Source organism: Rhinolophus sinicus, chromosome 17 (assembly GCF_057876585.1).
Source record: "Rhinolophus sinicus isolate RSI-liver-muscle chromosome 17, RSI-T2T, whole genome shotgun sequence".
Classification (NCBI taxonomy): Eukaryota; Metazoa; Chordata; class Mammalia; order Chiroptera; family Rhinolophidae; genus Rhinolophus; species Rhinolophus sinicus.
This window is the reverse complement of record NC_142517.1, coordinates 73,209,483-73,228,658: the sequence shown is the minus strand read 5'-3', so window position 1 is coordinate 73,228,658 and position 19,176 is coordinate 73,209,483. Positions and strand designations below refer to the sequence as shown.

At 35.0% G+C, this 19,176-nt stretch overlaps 1 protein-coding gene across 7 annotated transcripts in view; it reads left to right on the top strand.

The window, feature by feature from the left end:
- The window catches only part of DZIP3 (DAZ interacting zinc finger protein 3), a 100,391-nt gene that overhangs the window by 61,757 nt on the left and 19,458 nt on the right, over positions 1–19,176 (top strand). For all 7 annotated transcript variants that reach the window (XM_074332225.2, XM_074332238.2, XM_074332249.2 and 4 more), the window contains 9 exons: positions 1,131–1,181; positions 1,653–1,678; positions 3,995–4,160; positions 5,659–5,754; positions 5,909–6,036; positions 11,854–11,922; positions 14,388–14,484; positions 15,974–16,077; positions 17,602–17,689. In XM_074332225.2, coding sequence (XP_074188326.2) covers positions 1,131–1,181; positions 1,653–1,678; positions 3,995–4,160; positions 5,659–5,754; positions 5,909–6,036; positions 11,854–11,922; positions 14,388–14,484; positions 15,974–16,077; positions 17,602–17,689 — 825 coding nt within the window. The remainder of the gene's footprint in view (positions 1–1,130; positions 1,182–1,652; positions 1,679–3,994; positions 4,161–5,658; positions 5,755–5,908; positions 6,037–11,853; positions 11,923–14,387; positions 14,485–15,973; positions 16,078–17,601; positions 17,690–19,176) is intronic.

Here is a 19,176-nt window from a genome sequence, read left to right as displayed (position 1 = left end):
AGTAACTCTTACAAATTAGAATATTGATTACTCATATATTACCCTCCCATTAAGAGTATTAATTACATAATTACTCTTATTCTTGCTCCTGTTCCCACCCCCCACCCAGAGCAATTGAGGCTTAGGAATAGAAAAGGGAGGTTAAGAAGATGGCAGAAGAATAGAAGGCTTTGTGATGAAACATGTCAGGAAATAAATTGAGCCCTTCAAATTGGATGTCCTCTCTAAAGGGAAGTTGCTGAGGTGCATATAAGTAGACAGACTGATGCATGCATTGGCTTAAAGTTGTCATGGGAACAGCTAAAAAGGAGTTTCAGAAATTTAATCAGCTATACTAGATATGTTCATTATGAACAACCAAAGGTTTTGGCTCAGTTATTCAAATACACTGGAACCAAGACAGGAGTTCAATATTCTAAATTGTAGACTCAAACTGGCCCTGGATGTTATCAGACACTGAAACGCAAAAATCCTCTGAATATACAGACAATAAAGCAGAACAGATTTGTAACTACCTAATGTGGGGAAGGAGACCCTGAAGATTTTTATAAACAAGAGGCAGTAGTAGGAATACTATAACTTATGTAAGAGTAGTACTCTTAATGGAAAGGTAATTAATATTCTTAATTTAATATGTGTTGTGTCCTTGATATTCCCTCTATTTAGTATGTTGCCTTTATACTTGTCTTTTAATGAATATAAAATTTAATGCTTTTAACATTTTCTTCCAATTATGATTTCCCTAACATTTCTTTTTTGTAAGAGTCTTGATATATAAATCTGCTTTCTCCTTACATGTAGATTTTCAAGAATTCTTGTACTTAGTATAGGATTCCATAAATGAGAATTCCATGTACCCTGTCCCAGGATATACTAATAGGTACAAACTCAACCCCAATACTGACTTCCAATATCTGAATTAGTGATTTTCAAGTCATGCTTCATTACTCAGTAGTAGATTACAAAATCAGTGTAATGGGTCTCAACTACCATTTTGAAAAAGGTAATAGAATTAGTAGGAATAAAAAAAATTTCCAGAGTTCATCACCTACTGTCATAATCAGTTCAGATTGCTATAACAAATTACAATAGACTGGGTGACTTAAACAACGAACATTTATTTTTCACAGCTCTGGAGGCTGGGAAGTCCAAGATCAAGGTGCCAGCAGATTCGGTGTCTGGTGAGGGCCCTCTTCTTAGTTTGCAGACAGCTACCTTCTTGCGCTGTCATCACATGGCGGAGAGAGATAATGTTCTGGTCTCTTTGCATAAGGGTGCTAATTCCATCATGAGGACTCCACAACATCATCTAAACCTAATTACCTCCCAGTGACCCTATCTCCAATTAACATCACATTGAGTGTTCTGGTTTTAATGTACAAATTTGGAGGCAGGGGTGGGGGGTGGGGTCACGAACATGCAGTCCATAACACATGTAATATGATTAAGGTATATTTCATGGAACTTATATTTCAGTTTTATACTTATGTATAAAGATATATGTAAGTGCATTTGTAGCGTGATATAAAGTGTATTTCTTATTATGCTTGTGGTCAAAACAGTTTGAGAAACACTGACCTAGATGCAGTCAGATCACTACACTGTATTGACATAGTTGATATAGATTACTAATTCTTGATGCTGTTTTTCAGAATAAGGAATCAAAAGAAGAGCAAGTGTAAGTATTAGTTTATTTAATTTTTAAATTTTCTTTAGTACTTTCAAAGTGTGCTTTGCCAGTATAACACAGCCTTACTTTGGGGTGTGTTTTCATTAAGAGAAGAAAGGACAGTGGCTTATCTTAATAAGTTGTCACCTTTTTACAGAAAATAATGTAAAGTTAAATTATTATTTACTTTGGTAGACTAAATCTCTCACCATTTTTCTGTATGGCTGCTCAAGAATCATCCAATGCTAACTGCTTTATTTGAGGACTAATTTGGGTCCAGCATAAAATCTTCTAAGACATGGTCTAGATTGTGGGTAGCCAAATCTAAACTAAATAAAACTTAACCTTAAAGGACAGATCATTGTTTGTCCCAATTATGCCTTTTGCAAAAGAGTTTTTGTTTTGATTTGTTTAGGTTTAGTTTCTTTAATTAACTTGAGGGTTTTGTTTGTATATTTGTTCGTTTTTTAATCCCTGATTTTAATAGTGAATTTTGAGTCTTTACTGGAAATTTTTAATATCTAACAATCACTGAGAGCTATTTCGTAGAAACATTAGACTGATGACAGCATAATAGAGCAAGGAAGTAGGGGAGAGAGTTTAATGAAGAGATTATAACCACCAAAAAGTTTATTGACTGAAATCGGTAAATTTACAGAACTCATTGGAAGACATAAATTAAGATATCTTTAAAATGGTAACAACAACATATTTTGTTAACCTTAAAGCCATTGCTTTTAGTTGATATTTTCTTACTGATAGTGGGTATGATTGATACACTTGGTAAATAATGAGTTCATCATCCAAGATGGGTTTCCATTTTCTCTGTCAACAAATTGAGTCACTAGAGTAATTGTTTTTGTTTGTCTTGTTATTTTGTTTTATTTTCAGGCTGTGTCTAAATGCCATAAAAATAACTTACTAAAGAATGAAACAGTATCATCAGTCATTTTGCTCCTTTTGCCTACAGTGTAGACGCAAACTTATATGATCATAAAATCACCTGGGGAGCTTTGTTTTTAAATAGGAATTTTCAAATCTACACAGAAGTAAAAAGAATAATATATCTACATTAGTATATATACCTGTCATCCTGATTCTACAATTACCACTACTTTTCCACATTTGTTTCATTCTTACCTTAACATTTTGTTCTTTATTGACATGTTTTCAATATCAAATATTATGTAATTTTACTTCTACATGTTTCAGTTTGTATTTCTTAGTAATATGAACATTTTCCTATATTATCACAATGCTATTATCATAGTTTTAACATTTAGGAATAATCTGCAGCTTTTCAAAAACACAAATTCATCTATATTTTTACAATTACTAGAGTGCCTGGAAAAATGTGATTTTTAAAAAGCTCTTAAGGTAATTTGGGAAATTAATTTTGTTTGTGAACCAGTGGTATATACAAGCAGTTGATTTTATTGAACTTTCCAAAATGTTTGAGTCATTCTAGAATACCTCAGTGATACCTAATAACTGTTTTATAGTGTTTCACAAGTTATTCTACAAGCATTGGATATTAATTTTTCTAGGTCTTACTGGCCTAAAGAAGTACTAATGCACCCTCGAGTTACCTTGTTTTCTTTCTATTCACTAATAAAATCATTTATAGCATACTATAAGTAAAAGTATTATTTTTTGTTACCATTCAATGAGATTAGGAAGGAAATTTTTAGATACTAAATAGTAGACCAACTGAAAGAATAGTGACATGCATTTACATTTTATATATAGGTATAAAAATGGGTTAATTGCCATTGCACATGCAGCATTTTCATTCTTTTTGCAGTGGTTCCTAGTTTCTGAAATTCATGTTATCACTACAGTTTTTCAAAGGTTCTGTTACCAAAGAAACCTCCATTTCTGAATCTACTATGTTGCTATTTGCAACCCTGTATTTAAATGTGCATTAAACCTAAGTGCTAAAGTTGATTAAGTCAGCCTACCTGTCAAGGATGCTGTGATAAAGTAATATAGCAAATATGGAAATGCTTGTCAATATTTCCCAAAGTAATTGATATTAATAGTTACAATTTGAAAAGTGGACTTCATGGTCTCCTAATTCTTGAAAACACTGGGATGAACCCAATGAGTGCTTGGACTGAATGCTATCTCAAAAATGCTAAAATTCATTGTGAATCTTCAAGAGATGTACACAGTGTGAGCACTATCTAAACGTTCTTTAACCGGGAAAGCTTCTGATGCTGAGCATCTCACGAGACCAGTATAATATTAATTTGGGAAACAATGGCTTGGATGAAAAGCTTTATGTAATTATAAAAGATCACATTGATTATGTCACCACTGTAGCCCAAATATGGTAGAAAAGGAAGAGCAGTTGAAGAAAAAGCAAGCAAGTCTACACCCAGTCAGTAAATTTGTGAAAGGTGATGCAAGTGATGTGCAAGAAGATTCTGCAACTGAAGACAAGTTCTATAGCCTGGATGAGTTGCACATCCTGGACATGATAGAGCAGGTAAGACTGCTGGAGAGGATACAGCCCTACTTCCTACTTCCAGGAGGAATTGTTAACCTTTGTTTTCCTCATGACTCTTTGAACACTACGTTTGCCTAGTGGTTTATGCTTGTCAGGAGGAGAAAGAAAAAACAGGAAGGGAGGGACAGAGGGCTGGATGAGGGAAAAAGAACTTTAGGAGTTAGAAACGTTTCGCTTCAGCCTACAAACCGTTTCCTGACTTTAATTATTGGGCAGAGTTGATTATAAATGTATTCTTTGCAAAGAGTTTTCCAGTACCTTGGGCGAGGGTGGGGGTGGGAGGACTGGCATAAGCCCATTGGATTAAATTTCATGAGAAAAATAGTTTTGTAAGACAAAGCTACTTTCATTGTTTTGTTTTTTTAATGAAACCTGGTTGTTACGATGAAGCAGCTGTAAGTAATGTCAATGTACAACAATTTTTCCTTTGGTTCCTTTCCTGGTAGTAGTCACTGCTGGGAAGGATGTACCTGTATGTGAAGGTTCATATGAACATGATTTAAGTGCCCTACAGAGCACTTAATCAGACAAAGCATGTGAAAGACTTTTTTTTTTTGAAAAACCACTTGATTTTCCTACCCATGAGAATTCTATACTGAGGGAGTCTTACGATAACCTGTTCCATAGTATAAATATAACGATATATAGTATGTAGGAATACTGATTGTCTCAGGGTACAGTCAGCACAAGTGATTCCCTGGCTGACAGTACAACATTCACATAATTGCCATACCTTCTTTTTCTCCTTTCCAATTATAATGCTAGAATATGTATATTTTAACTGAAATGACATATTCCAAACTTTGTATGTAACACTGAAGTCTAAATGCGGGGCCTTTGGTTTTCATTCAATAGCCATGAGAACTATGAGAACTTGAAAACAGAATCAAAATGTCATACACCTTTCAAAAAATGCTTATTCATTTATTCAAAAAACATTTGGCAAACACTGGCTTTGTCTCAAGAGCTATGTATGCTATTTAGTCCCTATGATCATAGTGTTTATAATAAGGTGGAGAAGTTGAACATTAAACTAAGGTGATGCCATGTAATAATATAGTCTTGGGCAATTAAGGCTACCTGAGTTAGAATTCAGGCTCCTCCACTCACTGTCTGTGTGACCTTGGGCAAGTTACTCATTTTAATCATCTCTGAAATGGGAATAAGAGTATCTACCTCATATGGTCCTTTTAACAGTAAAAGCATTACAAAAAAAAAATACTGAAAAATTGTAAGCTTGCAGGTAATGTTATCCAATAGTAGCATCAATAGATAAGTAACTGTGGCATTATTTAGTGAATGCTGTAACTAGGGAAGGTTGGGTTTATCTAAACTAATCAGAAGTGATGTTTGTATTGAGACCTTTAAAGAATAAATAGGACATAGATGGTAACTTTAAATCCCCTATAAATAACTAAAATATTAGTGTTTTTTCTAAAGAGGAAAATAAAGCATGCATATTCCATTTGCTCAATAGGGCTCAACCAACAAGGTAACTGCAGAATATGGAGAAACTGAGAAGGAAAAGCTTGCTCGACAACAGCAGCTTTATAAATTGCACTATCAGTGTGAAGTAAGTACTTCTGCAACTAGATCTGAGGCAATTCAGAGGTAGTTCAAATGTTAAACTTAATGGTATTTTCTTTTTTTAAAGAACCCAATTTTTTTTCTTTCAATTTCTGGTGACCTGAACAGAATTAACTGAAATAGTATTTTTCATTGAGCAGGATTTCAAACGACAGTTGAAAACAGTGACTTTTCGGTGGCAAGAAAACCAAATGCAGATTAAAAAGAGAGACAAAATCATTGCATCTCTTAACCAACAAGTGGCTTTTGGAATCAATAAGGTTTCCAAGTAAGTACAAATCTCGATAACAGGAAACTCGGGGTTTGTGCCGGAATGAACACTATCTTTAAAAGATAAGCCCTAGTTAGCCACTAGGTGGCACTGTGGCTGCACATAAGGAACTGCCGTGCACAGGACTGTATTTGTTTAAAAGACAACTCTACACTTGCCTTGCCCGCTGAAATGAGAAATACTCAACTGCTCACTCTATATATAAAGCTCTTCATGTATTAGCTGAACAAGTGTGAAGATAATAGAATTACATGAGAAAGATAATTAACTTTCAGATCATGACTAATTTGTAAAAATGTGACAAATGATTGGCTGTTTCTTTAAAACATATGATGAATATGTTCTTCAAAGACACCATGGAACCATTTGCATGCTTGTTTATGTTTATCTCTCAGAGTATTTGTGTTCTAAGTCTAAGTCCAAGAGATTAAAATTAAACCAAATTCCTGGAGACTCTTCTCACCCCTACCAATTTCATTTCTCTTACAACCTTAAGAATGAAATGCCTAAGACTAAAATTTCTGACTTAATAGGGAAAAACAAGTGTCCTGCTTTATTATTTTCTACTAATCACTGTCTCCAGTGAGTATCAGTTGAAATAGTAAGATATAATTTGTAAAACCTTATTTTAATGAACAGTAATACCGCAAGATACCAGTTGTCCATGAAGTCTAATTTGAAATCTTTTGCAGTTCCTACACTGCTAATAGGGAGAATAGACGAGTTATAGGAAATACCTCAGAGTAAGGAGTCGAATATACTAATTATAAAATTGGAGAAATATTTGGTAGAGATTTAGGACTTAAATTTTCTCCCACATATCGTATCATCCAACCTGAGGGGTTTTTAAAAAGAACTGACTGCCATAGCTCTGGCAACACAATGTCAGTTGCAAATACTTTCAGGCTTGTCCCTGCTGGACTTAGAGCCTTCAAGTTCAGAAGGAGGTGAGGACCTAAGGTAGCTTGGGTAAACTAAGCTTGCTGTAGTCACTTAAGAAGCATTCAAAACTTTGCCTTTTAGCCTGGAGGGTAATGACCAACCCAGAAATATGTTACATAATATCAGAGAGCAGAACAGTAATGCCACTTGCAGAGGAAGCCATGCAGTTGAGCTTCCTCTCTCCTTCACTGTCTGAGAATATCCCTCCTCCACTCTGATAGCTGATCCAGGCACCCTTGTGTGCTTGAGACTACAAACAGAGCACTTCAGGGGATGCCTTCAGACTATGAGCACTCAGTGTTGAACATTTACCAAACATTTATAAAGTACTCATCGTGTGAGAAGAGTTCTGTAAGGCACATGTAGCAGTTACTGAGATGTGATAGACATTAACTGTAAGCTAATGGAGAGTATAGGTTAACACGGGGGGACTAAAATTACATGTAAAAGAGGGACTTCCAGTTCCAGCAAGATATAGTGGCTCCATTACTTGCAAGTCCCCCTTATTATAACAAAAACACCCTGGACCTCCAGTCCCCTTTATTACAACAAACATTGGAAGACTCTGAAAGGTAGAAGAAGGCAGACTATCTAAAGACCTTGGGACTTGAGGAATGATATGGCAGTGATTTTCCTATTGCCTCCCATATATCCTAGACAGAGCACTGCAGAAACTTTCAACCTAGAACTGTCAATCGGTAGAGGGGGTAAAAACTCCAAGAAAAGCCTTTTCTCTCTAGCCAAAGGAAGATATAACAACAGAAAACCATTTTAGCACTACCCACCTACTCCAGTCAAACACCAATAGCCCCACACCACCTTTTGGAAGCAGGCAATATGCTCTGACAAAAACAGATAGCAGAAATCAGATTCTTCTGCTGGGGTAGCAGTACTGAGCAAGCAGCTGATCTTCCATTCTCCACCAGGAGAAAGCAGATAATGCTCCAATTCCTCTGCCAGGATAGCATCAGTGTTGTCCAGCTGCAAGCTAAGCCTCTGCTTCTACCCAGCATCAATGAGACTTAACAAACTGATCTGAGGGAGGACTAGTCAGTGCTAGGTTTCATTCCTGCTGTCCTCATGGGGAACTAAGTGTCCCCATGGAGGTTAGTTGGCACTCTGTTTTCTTCCCTCTCCCCCTCTGGTGCTAGAGGGGCTCAACAGGGAGTTCCTGCCTCTTTCTACCCTACAGCAACAAAGCAGTGTGAATCAGCCCTTCTACACTTCACTGGAAATAGGACAAGATCAATAACAGTACTCTATGTGTGCATATGATAATACCTACTGCAACAATTAAAAGAACTGCACAAAGAGAGATACTCAAAAACACTGTCAGTCAAGAATGAATCCTAAAATATGTACAGATAGCCCACAAAAAGGTAAGAAAAGAAAAGCAGAAAACAATAAAATGGAAAACAATAAAAACAGAAAACAATAAAATCACTAACATGTCAATAATTACCTCAAATGTAAATGGTCTAAATACACAAATTAAAAGAGACTAGCAGAGTGGATTTTTAAAACAAAACAAAACAAAAAAATGTGATCCAAGAATATGTTGTTTGCAAGAAACTCACTTCAGTTTTAATAACATAGGTAGGTTGAAAGTAAAAGGATGGTAAGAGGATGGAAAGTAAAAGGATGGAAAGTAAAAGGATGACAAACATTAATCAAAAAAAGCAGGAGTTTGTTTACTAATATCAGATAAAATAGACTTCAGAGCAAAGAAAACTACTGGAGACAAAGAGGGACATTACTAATGATCAAAGGATCAATCCACCAGGAAGATGTAAGAATCTGTGTACGTATTAAAACAAAGGTGTATGTACTAAACGACAGAAATTCAAAATACGTAAAATAAAACTTGATAGAACTGAAAGAAATAGAAAAATATACAATTTCAGTTGGTGACGTCAACACCCCACTCTCAGGAATTTATAGAACTACTAAACAAAATCAGCAAGGGTATAGAAGACTTGCATAATACCATCAGTCAACAGGATCTGATCAATATTTATGGAACACTGCACCAGATAACAGCAGAATCCATATACTTTCAAGTACCACAAGAAATATACCAAAATAGACCATATCCTGGGCCATAAAACAAACCTCAACAAATTTAAAAGAATTGAAATGATGCTAATTATATGCTCTCATCACAGTGGAATCAAACTAGAAAACAATAATGCTAAGTAAGACAAGAGGAAAATTCCCAAACCCTTGGAAACTACACACCACACTTCCAATTAATCTGTAAGTTCAAAGAGGAGGTGTCAAGGGAAATAAAAATACATTGAACTGAATTAACATGGAAATACAATATATCAAAATTTGTGGGGCACAGCTAAAGCAGTTCTGAGAAGAACTAACATACACATTGGAAAAGGAGAAAAGTTTCAAATGAATAAGCTCCAACCTCAAGAACACAGAAAAAGAAAAGCAAAATAACCCAAAACAAGCAGAAAGAAATAACAAAGATGAGAAGTAATGAAATTGGTAACAGAGAAACAATAGAGAAAAATCCATGAAACAAGGCTGTTTTTGAAAAGATCAATAAAATTGACAAACTTCTAGCAAAACTGGCACACACACACACACAAAAAAAAAAAAAAAAAAAAAAAGAGAGAGAGAGAGAGAGAGAAGACACAAACACCACCCTCAGGAATAGAAACAGTGATACCTCTATATACCCTGCAGACATTAGAGAATTATGCTGAGTGGAAAAAAAACCTAGTCCCCAAAGCTTATATACTGTATGATTCCATTTCTATAACATTCTTGAAATGACAAAATTTCAAAAATGACAAAATGGTAAAAATGGGAAATAGGTTAGTGGTTTCAAGGTTATAAGGAGGAAATGGAAGTAGGAGGGAAGTGGGTGTGGTTATAAAAAGGCAAAATGATGGCTCTTGTGGTGATAAAACTGTATAGTATCTTGAACTGTATCACTGTCAACATCCTGGTTGTTATACTGTCGTTTTGTAGGATGTTACCATAGGGGGAAGGTGGGTAAAGGGTACATGGGATCTGTCTGTATCATTTTTGTACCTGCATATGAATCTAATTATCTCAAAATGTTTAACTTTTTAAAAAGGACGTACCTGCCAAATGGAGCTATACTTAATAGGGATTTTGTAGGGTAAACAGAGTACTATTGATGGTTGTGATAAGGAAGACTTCACTGAAGACATAGTACCCTGTATTGAACCTAGGCTAGGTAGGATGAGATGGGAGAACAGACAGAGGGCATCTAGGCAGAGAAAACAGCACGAGCACTGTGTGTATTCTCATATACCCTTTTAGCCTTTCTTTGTTTAACTCACTTGATCATGAAGAATATATTCTTTAATTGTAAAATGTTGATTTCTTTCATCTTAGAATACAGTGTTTAGTAGGAAGCAAAAGAAAAAAAAACTCAGCTTTTTTCTCCTAATTCAATACCAATCCTTCAGTAAATGTTTGGTGAATATTTGTCAATGATGATTGCAGTTTTAACAAAGAAGATTTATATAAAAGTGACACATTTTGTACAAATTACAGTAAGCACTTCATAAATATTAAGAATCTGCAGTCAATAAAATCCGTCTAATAACCTTAATAGCCAGCCAGAGTAAGCTTGGGAACTTTAGATCTTTTTAGAAAAGAAAATCAAATCCGACCCTATCATGTTATTTGTGAGAAAAATAGGACTGAGAAATTATGACTACCTGAACATATACAGCTGGTTCATATCCAGGCTGGATGGCAGGAACTGTACCTACTTTATCCTCTTTCCTTTAAGAATCCAGGTCTTCTGAATTCCTCACCAGCTTTGTCAACTCTGATCACCCACTCTAAACTGGAGCTGGGTGAAATATTGAAGTAATGTAAGTATACAAAGGAAAGGACAATATCAGTGATAGAAATCTTACCACTTTTCAACTCTCTTTACATACTCCTGTGTACTACTATAACAAAACTTGTATTTCTTACTATTTACTTGAGAACATGAGTTCTTTTGTATAAAAAGAGACCTGGTTTCTTTCATTGCATTTTCTTTCCAACGGAACATTGATAGTAAGTCTACAGCTTGCGAAAGCTCAGGGTAAAGGTGAGTGGGTAGTCTCTGTAATCTAGTGAGCAATCCAGCCAACAAGTCATTGTTTTAAGTAAGCCTTACCATTCCAATCATTTATATTAACCAAAACTCCTATGTATCTCAAGTGTCTGAACATATTAGAAACTTTTTCATAATAGCTTTTTGCATATTAATTTTTAAGCTAATCACAGGTTATGTTTTCTGATTTATACAAAATTTTTAACCCCATCTTCCCATGATTAGGTAATATGAGTGACACCCCAGTTTTAATTTATAGTTTTCATTGTAATTTTTATTTGCACACAGTCTCATTACCTCTATATTTAAAGTCTGATTTTTTTTCAGGCCCCAAGTCTTTAATAGTTTGCATGACTTTATATAGTATCTATTTAAGGAACTTAAAGTTCTTCGTCCCACCATAGGCCTAGAGCATTAGAAGCTACCATCTGTTTTCAAGTGGGTAAACTGAAGTACAGAACTGAAGACGTCTTTCCAAGTCATCAAACTGGGAATACAAGATAACTCTTCTCTTTGGTTTTCTAATTTACAACTTAGTTAAAACTAAGGGGTTAGAATTGAGTTCTTTCTTTGGGAAATCAGTACATCAGACATCAGAAATAAGATACATTTCAGAATGACTAGGTATTGGAGTCTAGGTATTTTCATGCTCAAGATCAGTGGCCCAAAATGGACACACTTAATCCTTCCTCATCTATAAGTAGAGCTGTTCTGACTGTATTACTGACAAGTCGTTTCTGACATTTTTATGACTTTCTTTCTTCTTTGCTTAGATTACAGCGTCAGAGCCAAGCTAAAGATAATGAAATCAAGAACCTGAAAGAGCAGCTTTCCATGAAAAGGTACAAATAGCTGTTGCTTTGGTTGAGGGCACTATCTCTGAAACTATGCATTCCACTCAGCATATTCTGGCTAGGGTAGCAATATCATATATTATCCAAACTGGGGCATGTTGAGCCTGAAAATGAGCAGTATTAATAATTACACAGGGACAACAGGTGTAAACTAGAACTGTCCTAGGGAAATGGGAGGTTTGTTCACCGTAGCTCTGGCCCTAGAAGTCTGCTGAGAGAGATTCAATGAGCCAAGTTATGGTTCCACACCAGACTGCTGTCAAAGACTAGGGTTTCATGAGATCTCATCTCCTTACCCTAACCAACACTACTAGGTATGACTGCTTTATGAAACTGCCTGTTTTGTTATCATTTTAGATTTGCCTGTAGGAAATTTTTTATAACAGCTTTTTTGAGATCTAATTCATATTGCATAACATTTACTTGGTTAAAGTGTACAATTCATTGGTTTTTAGTATATTCACAGAGGTGTACAACCATATCTAATTCCAGAACATTTTTCCACTAATCTAATTCCACAATCTAATTCCAGAACATTTTTCTTACCTGAGAAAGAAAGCCTGGAACCGTCAAAAAGTACTCCTCATTCTCCCTTCCCTAAGCTTCTGGCAACCAGTAATCTATTTCTTGTCTCTCTGGATTTGCCTATTGTGGACATTTCATATAAGTAGAATCATATAATGTGTGGCCTCTTGTGATTAACTTCTTTGACATAATGTTTTCAGGTTTCATCCATGTTGTAGCACATGTCTGTATTCATTCTGTTTTGTGGAGAAATAGCATTCCATTGTGTGGATATACCATATTTTGTTTATCTTTTTATCAGTTTATGGACGTTTGGTTTGTTTCCATTTTTTACTATTATGAATAATGCTGTTAGAACATTTGTATATATATTTGTGTGTGGACATATGGTTTCAATTCTCTTGGGTACATACCTAAGAATGCAATTGCTGAGACATGGAGTAAATTCTATGTTTAACTTGTGAGGAACTGCCAAACTGTTTTCCAAATCGCTGCACCATTTTACAATCCTGCCAACAATGGATGAAAGTTCCGATTTCTCCACATCCTCACAATACTTATTAGGTTATCTGTCTTTGTTTTACTCGTTGTAGTGAATGTGAAGTGGTATATCCTTGTGATTTTCATTTGCTTTTTCTCTAATTATGTAGAACATCTTTTCATCTGCTTATTGGCCGGTTTTGTATCTACTTGGAAAAATGTCTATTCACCACTTTGGCCATTTTTTAAATTAGATTGTCTTTTTATTGTCGAGTTTTAATTATTCTTAGTATGTTCTGGTTACAGGTCCCTTATCAGATATTTGCAAATACTTTATCCCATTCTGTGGGTTGTCTTTTCCCCTTCTTGATGATATCCTTTGCAGCATAAAAAGTTTTTAATTTAATGAAATCCAGTTATTTATTTTCTTCTCTTGTTCTTGTAGGCAAATTTTGTACCATATTCAATGGCATAATAATTCTTGGTTGAGTTAATATATCTCCTTGAATATTTTATGATTTTTTCCATCAAAACACTCTCAACTTAATAGTGTTCACAAAATATTGTTTTGTCAAGCTTCTTATCAATGTTTGTCAGGTACTCAAGTATCCAGATGTTTCTAAAAATAAAACATTGAGGACAGCTTCTGTGAAAGTTCCCTATCACAATGTTATATTTCCAATTAATTGTTTCCATTAAAGACATTAATTTGGTTTGTATGCTCTAGAGTTCTGGGGCTCAAGCCAATGTGAGATAAGAATAAAAGAAACCTCACAGGTAGCCATACTGTAATCCTTCATAAATAATGTCCTATTATCGTCTCCCTCCCTCTCAAGCTATAGAATTTTTTTTTCATTCTAAGGTTTTAAATGTAAGCACTGAGATAATCAATAAAATATTTTAATGCAGTGACTTAGCTTTATGACAGGGATAATAAAAACCTTTGTAGTTGCCTTTGTTAGAATACAAAAAGGCTTATAGAAACTTTACTTTATGTAAAATTTATTAATAACAATAATAACTAATATTTATTTAGTACTTAATATGTGCCAAACACAAAGTGCTTTATGTGTATTATCTGAATTAATTTTTACAACGCTCTTTGAGGTAATACAATTTTCTCCATTTTTACATGTGAGGAAACAGAGGTCAGAGAAGTTCAGTAACTTGCCCAAAGTTTCACATTTACTAAGTTGTGGAACTCAGATTCATCCTCAGACAACTTGATTTCAGAGCCAAGTTTTAATCATTACCCCTATATGACAACTTTAAAACTTCTACATAACAGTAAGTCTTAAGTAATGTCTTCTCTTGCTTTTATGTGCCGTATACTTTTCAAGAAATCATTAACTTCATTGAGTAGTTTGTATTTTTCTTCTTCCTGAATAAGGTAGAAAAATCTGTCCTTGCTACAATGTTACTGACTCTTTAATGATCATATATTTCAGATCTCAGTGGGAAATGGAGAAGCATAATCTGGAAAGCACAATTAAAACATACTTAACCAAAATGAATGCAGAAACTAGCAGAGCTTTAACAGCTGAGGTAAAGAGAGAGAGAGAGAGAGAGAGAGAGAGAGAGAGAGAGAGAGAGAGAGAGAGAGAGAGAGAGGCGGTTGGGGAAGGTTTTAACTGTGCAATTGTATACTAAGCTATTGATGAAAGACTGTTTCTTGAATAAAGAGAAATAAGACATCTTAGGACCAGCCAGGAAAATTCAGCTCCAACCCTTGTACTTATTTCACTCATTGGAATTTTGTACAGGATTACTTCAGTGTTGATGATCTTACGTTGTTTTTCCCTGAATGACGCCAAGAAATTGGTCTGTTTCAGTATGTATAGCAGACGCAGACATCTTGGGGAAATTCTCATGAAGCCAGGTCACTAAGCCAAACTTTGACGAGTTAACATTTCACTGCTGCCATATCTCCCTTCTTTGCCACTCCCTACGTAGGTTTTCCAAAAGCACGTATACATAATACACTCCATTGGCAAAAACCAACGTATCCTCTGGACCCAGAAACTCACCTAGTTATTTCTAAGTTAGCTTAGAAACCCACAGCTCGGGTCTCTCAAACAAAATAGGATTGTATATGTGTATGTCATTTTTGTTTATAGATAACCAAACTTGATATACAATAAGATTCAAGTGTTTGGAGACCTCACTGACATTAAAACCATTCCCACCTCTATCATAGTAAGTGCTATTCTTTAGAAGAGTATTCAGAAATCTGGAGGTCAACCATCAATAAGTGATATCTGAACCAAAAATCCCTGGAGAGTAACGTTTTGGAGTGCTAGATTTAATTAAAAAAAAAAAACAAAACAAAAAAAACCCAAAAAACTCAGATTATCTGAAGACCTCAAGTTTGTATTTTTGTTTTCACTGCTTTTAGTCAGGGAGTTTCTTTTCTACTTTCATTATTAGTTTTAGAAACACTTAATGCTGACCAAGAGTATAATAAACTATCTTCAATAATGGTGCAGAAGGGATCCCTGCTGTGGGATTTACATGGAACTAGATGCCCTCCAAGGCCCATTTGGACTGTATGGTGCTGTATGGTCTGTTATTCCCTTTATCAGTTAGAAAACAAATAGCAGGGCTTCTTTTGAGTGTCCTTAACTCAATACCCAGGGGCTCTGTAGTATCAATTAAATTAGAATGTCTGGGACCAAGCATCATTTTTTTTTTAAGTTTCTGAGATGGTTCCAGTATATGTGGCAGTTTGAAAACTAATCTAGAATGTTTACCAACCCAGTAACCATTAAACAAAATAACATTTAGCTTGTTCTCACTCAAATGTTCTTTCATGGAAGGTATTCATGAACTTCTCTAGGCCAGACAAGGATGGCTTAGGCCAGGTAGATGACTGTGTCAGAAAGCTTTTATAATGCCTTGTGGATGGTCAAGAAGCCAGTTGTTGGAAGAGATTGAAAAATCGCTTTTAAAAATGTACTTGATGATTGAGAAAAGAATGTGTTCATTTATAAGGATATCTTAAACTTCTTTCTCTTTCTCTTTCAAAAATCTGTAGGTGTATTTCTTACAGTGCCGTCGAGATTTTGGTTTGCTTCATCTAGAGCAGACTGAAAAGGAATGCCTCAGTCAGCTTGCCAGGGTGACTCAGATGGCAGCAAGGTAACCTTTCCCTTTTAATGCATCTTGATCTCAGAGATACTCGCAAGTGGCTCCAAGGTTGAACATAATCTGTGATGTGATTTCCATATATGACATCAGAGTCTTTCAAGTGAAGAAGCCCTTGTATTTTAAATCTCAAAAGTCATCTAGTCACTTTGATATTTTTATTATGTTGCTTCTGCTGAAGCATTGAGACGTCTACTAAATGCAGTAATAGCTGCTGACAGATTTTTTTTCCCCTTCCTCCACAGTGAAATAGATTAAAAAAAAAATCTCAGAGACATGTATGAAGACCAGATATTTACAAACCAAGGTGGATTCTAAGTGGAAAATTCGTTTCTAATTGTTTTCTAATACTTGATTTTAAATGCCTTTGGAGTACTTTGGGGGGGGGGGTTAGTATTAACACCTAAAATCACGTTACAGGTAATTTCCTGCTGTGCTATAAATGAGTGATTTTCAAATATTGGGCAGGTTGCATGAGATTCTCCTTAAATTTATAATTTTATGGTGTATTCCTTCAAACTTAAAGAATTAATTAAATTAGAATCTCTGGGCCAAGGCATCATTTTTTTTTTTTTTAATAATTATCTTTGTAATGATCGTGATTCTTCAATTCTAAAGAATCAGAATCTCTCAGGTTTAGCAAGATTCCCAGGATACACTGATGTGCGTTCAGGTTGATGAAGCACAATTGTAAGTGATCAGTCTATCTTTGCTTGCCAGAGGGAGAAAGCTCTGCAAATTAGAATATTATCAAGCCCCTTTGTATGAGATTATCTCAGTGATAACTTGTTCTGCTCTTTTAAAGCTATTGTACTGGGTGGTACTGGGATGGGATGTTATAATAGATAGAGCCTTTTAAAAGCCTTTGAAATCTCTCTTGTAGAGAGGACAGACCCTAAACACCTCAAAGCTCTTCCTACCTAAGTCATTTGCTGGGTATGTTTGGCAGAGCTGCTGTGTTTGTGCAGTTTATGCACTTCATAGAGGCAGCAATCTAATTCTTGTTTCTGATTTGCCCTCCCATTGGGACTATCTTTTTGTAATTTGCAAAAGAGCCTGATAGGCCAGCCGTGACGTTGTGATGTCAGGATGGATGTGAAGGTAGTCCAGAACCCGCTTCTGAGATGAGTGGGCGGCATCTTTGCGAAGGGATGGCTAGGGCAATTTCCCTGTTTGTCTTTCTCTGCCTTCCTACTTCAGTGGGAAGGCAGAGAAAGACAAAGGTTTTATATGTCCTAAAAAATATCACCAGGAGAGAAAAAAACTTGTTCTTCTGAAGCAAAAGTTATATTTGCTTTTGAAAAAAGAAATCTTATATGTTCCTAGTCCTTGTTTCTATTTTTAATAACAAACCCCCCAATACAACTTTGTGCCCATTTGAGGTAATTGTTGGTGATAGGGGTAATTTTGTTGTTTGACATTATTTGCATGTATGCTAGATAACATAATGGGAATTTTTGGAAACCTAAGTGGTATATAAAAAGAAAGAACTTTCTCGTGTCTCCTTGTCTGCACCAGCAACCTAGAATCACTTCAATTAAAGGCCGCAGTAGACAGTTGGAATGCCATTGTGACAGATGTCAGAAACAAGATTGCATTCCTCAGGGTAAGTTGTGAAGTATATTTAGAATCAATTAATTGAATGTTATATACTTGTTATATAGGTGTCATATACTTAAAGAAAACATTTAGCATTAAAAACAATTGTTAGAGAAATTTAAGGAAGAACATGTTTTTTTCATTTGAGTTATTAAAGTTTATGCGGTTTTTAGGTTTGATATTGATTACTTTCGTGTACTTGGTTGTAAGCAGCATCCTGTACTCATACATGTGGTCTTTTACGTCCCCATTGCAGTGAATGGTAAACTCAAAAGTTGTGCATCACACCTAATTTCCCTAGAATTTCGAAGCTACCTGCTCCAATCAGAAATAAGTGTCTACCTTGGTTTTACTCTGTGTTTACAGAATTAATAGGGTGATCAAGCAGACTTGTGTTAATTTTCAGTCTTAACTTTTTATGTAATTATCCCATAATGCAAAATAATAAATTCTTAATTGTTGGTTTAATAGACTTATGACTATACTAAAGGTAAACTAAAGAGCTAAGCCATGGAACATTTATTTTCCATTTGGTTTTAGGATATTTTTATATGTATATGTTAAAGATGACATATAATGTTTATTTTATGATTTCACAACACAGTCACATGCAGTTTGAAAAGCTGCCTCAAAACATTTTCTACTTGTCTGGCTTTTTCATTGGTGGTCTTGACTGTTTTCTGGACTCTTTCTTACTCAGTCTTTGGTGATGCTTAGCATTTCTGTTGAGTTTATTCAAAGTTCTGGCCTTGAAGGAGCTGCTCCTTGCTCTGTATCCTTGTCTTTCAAGCACATGTCCTCTGTGTGGAAGTTTCTAAGTGTTTTGCTTTTTAAGACTTTCTTTTCCAGCTCTTGTGGGTCATTTACAAAATAGGATGGTAAAGCAAAATGGGGACAAATGCCAAAAAAATGTTAAAAGCATGTTATTAAGGTTCCAGGACTGGAGTCTTAACTTTTGGCAGAATCTAAGAGAATAAAACAGAGGTATATATGGAACTGGAGAAAGCTAGAGGTATAACTTTTGAGATAAACAAAATGTAAACATTTAATAAATATTTCCTAAAACTTCCCCTCTACTTTTTAAAATGAACATTTGCAAGTAGTCTGACTCTGTTACAAATACTTTCCCCCCTGTATTTATCAGCCAGTACATTATTTATAGCTTCTTGAATCTTTAGAATCTATTCATTTTATATTAGTAGTTCCTGTTTTGGGACTGAAAATTATGGAAATACTGAGGAATTATTACAAGGATCTGTGAATTATGTGTCTCTGTATCTTGTCAATCAATAGATACTTCTAAAAATACAACTATTTACATTCAGGAATATTGTTCTATAGAATTGTTTTACGTCAAAAATTGTTTTTATATTATTTCTGATATAGCTTGGGAATCACTATTCTATGCTGTATTATTCAAAATGACAGCAAATATTTTTATATGCTATTTCTTTGAAGTTGATTTTGCTTTAAAATATTGTTTGTCTTTTGCTA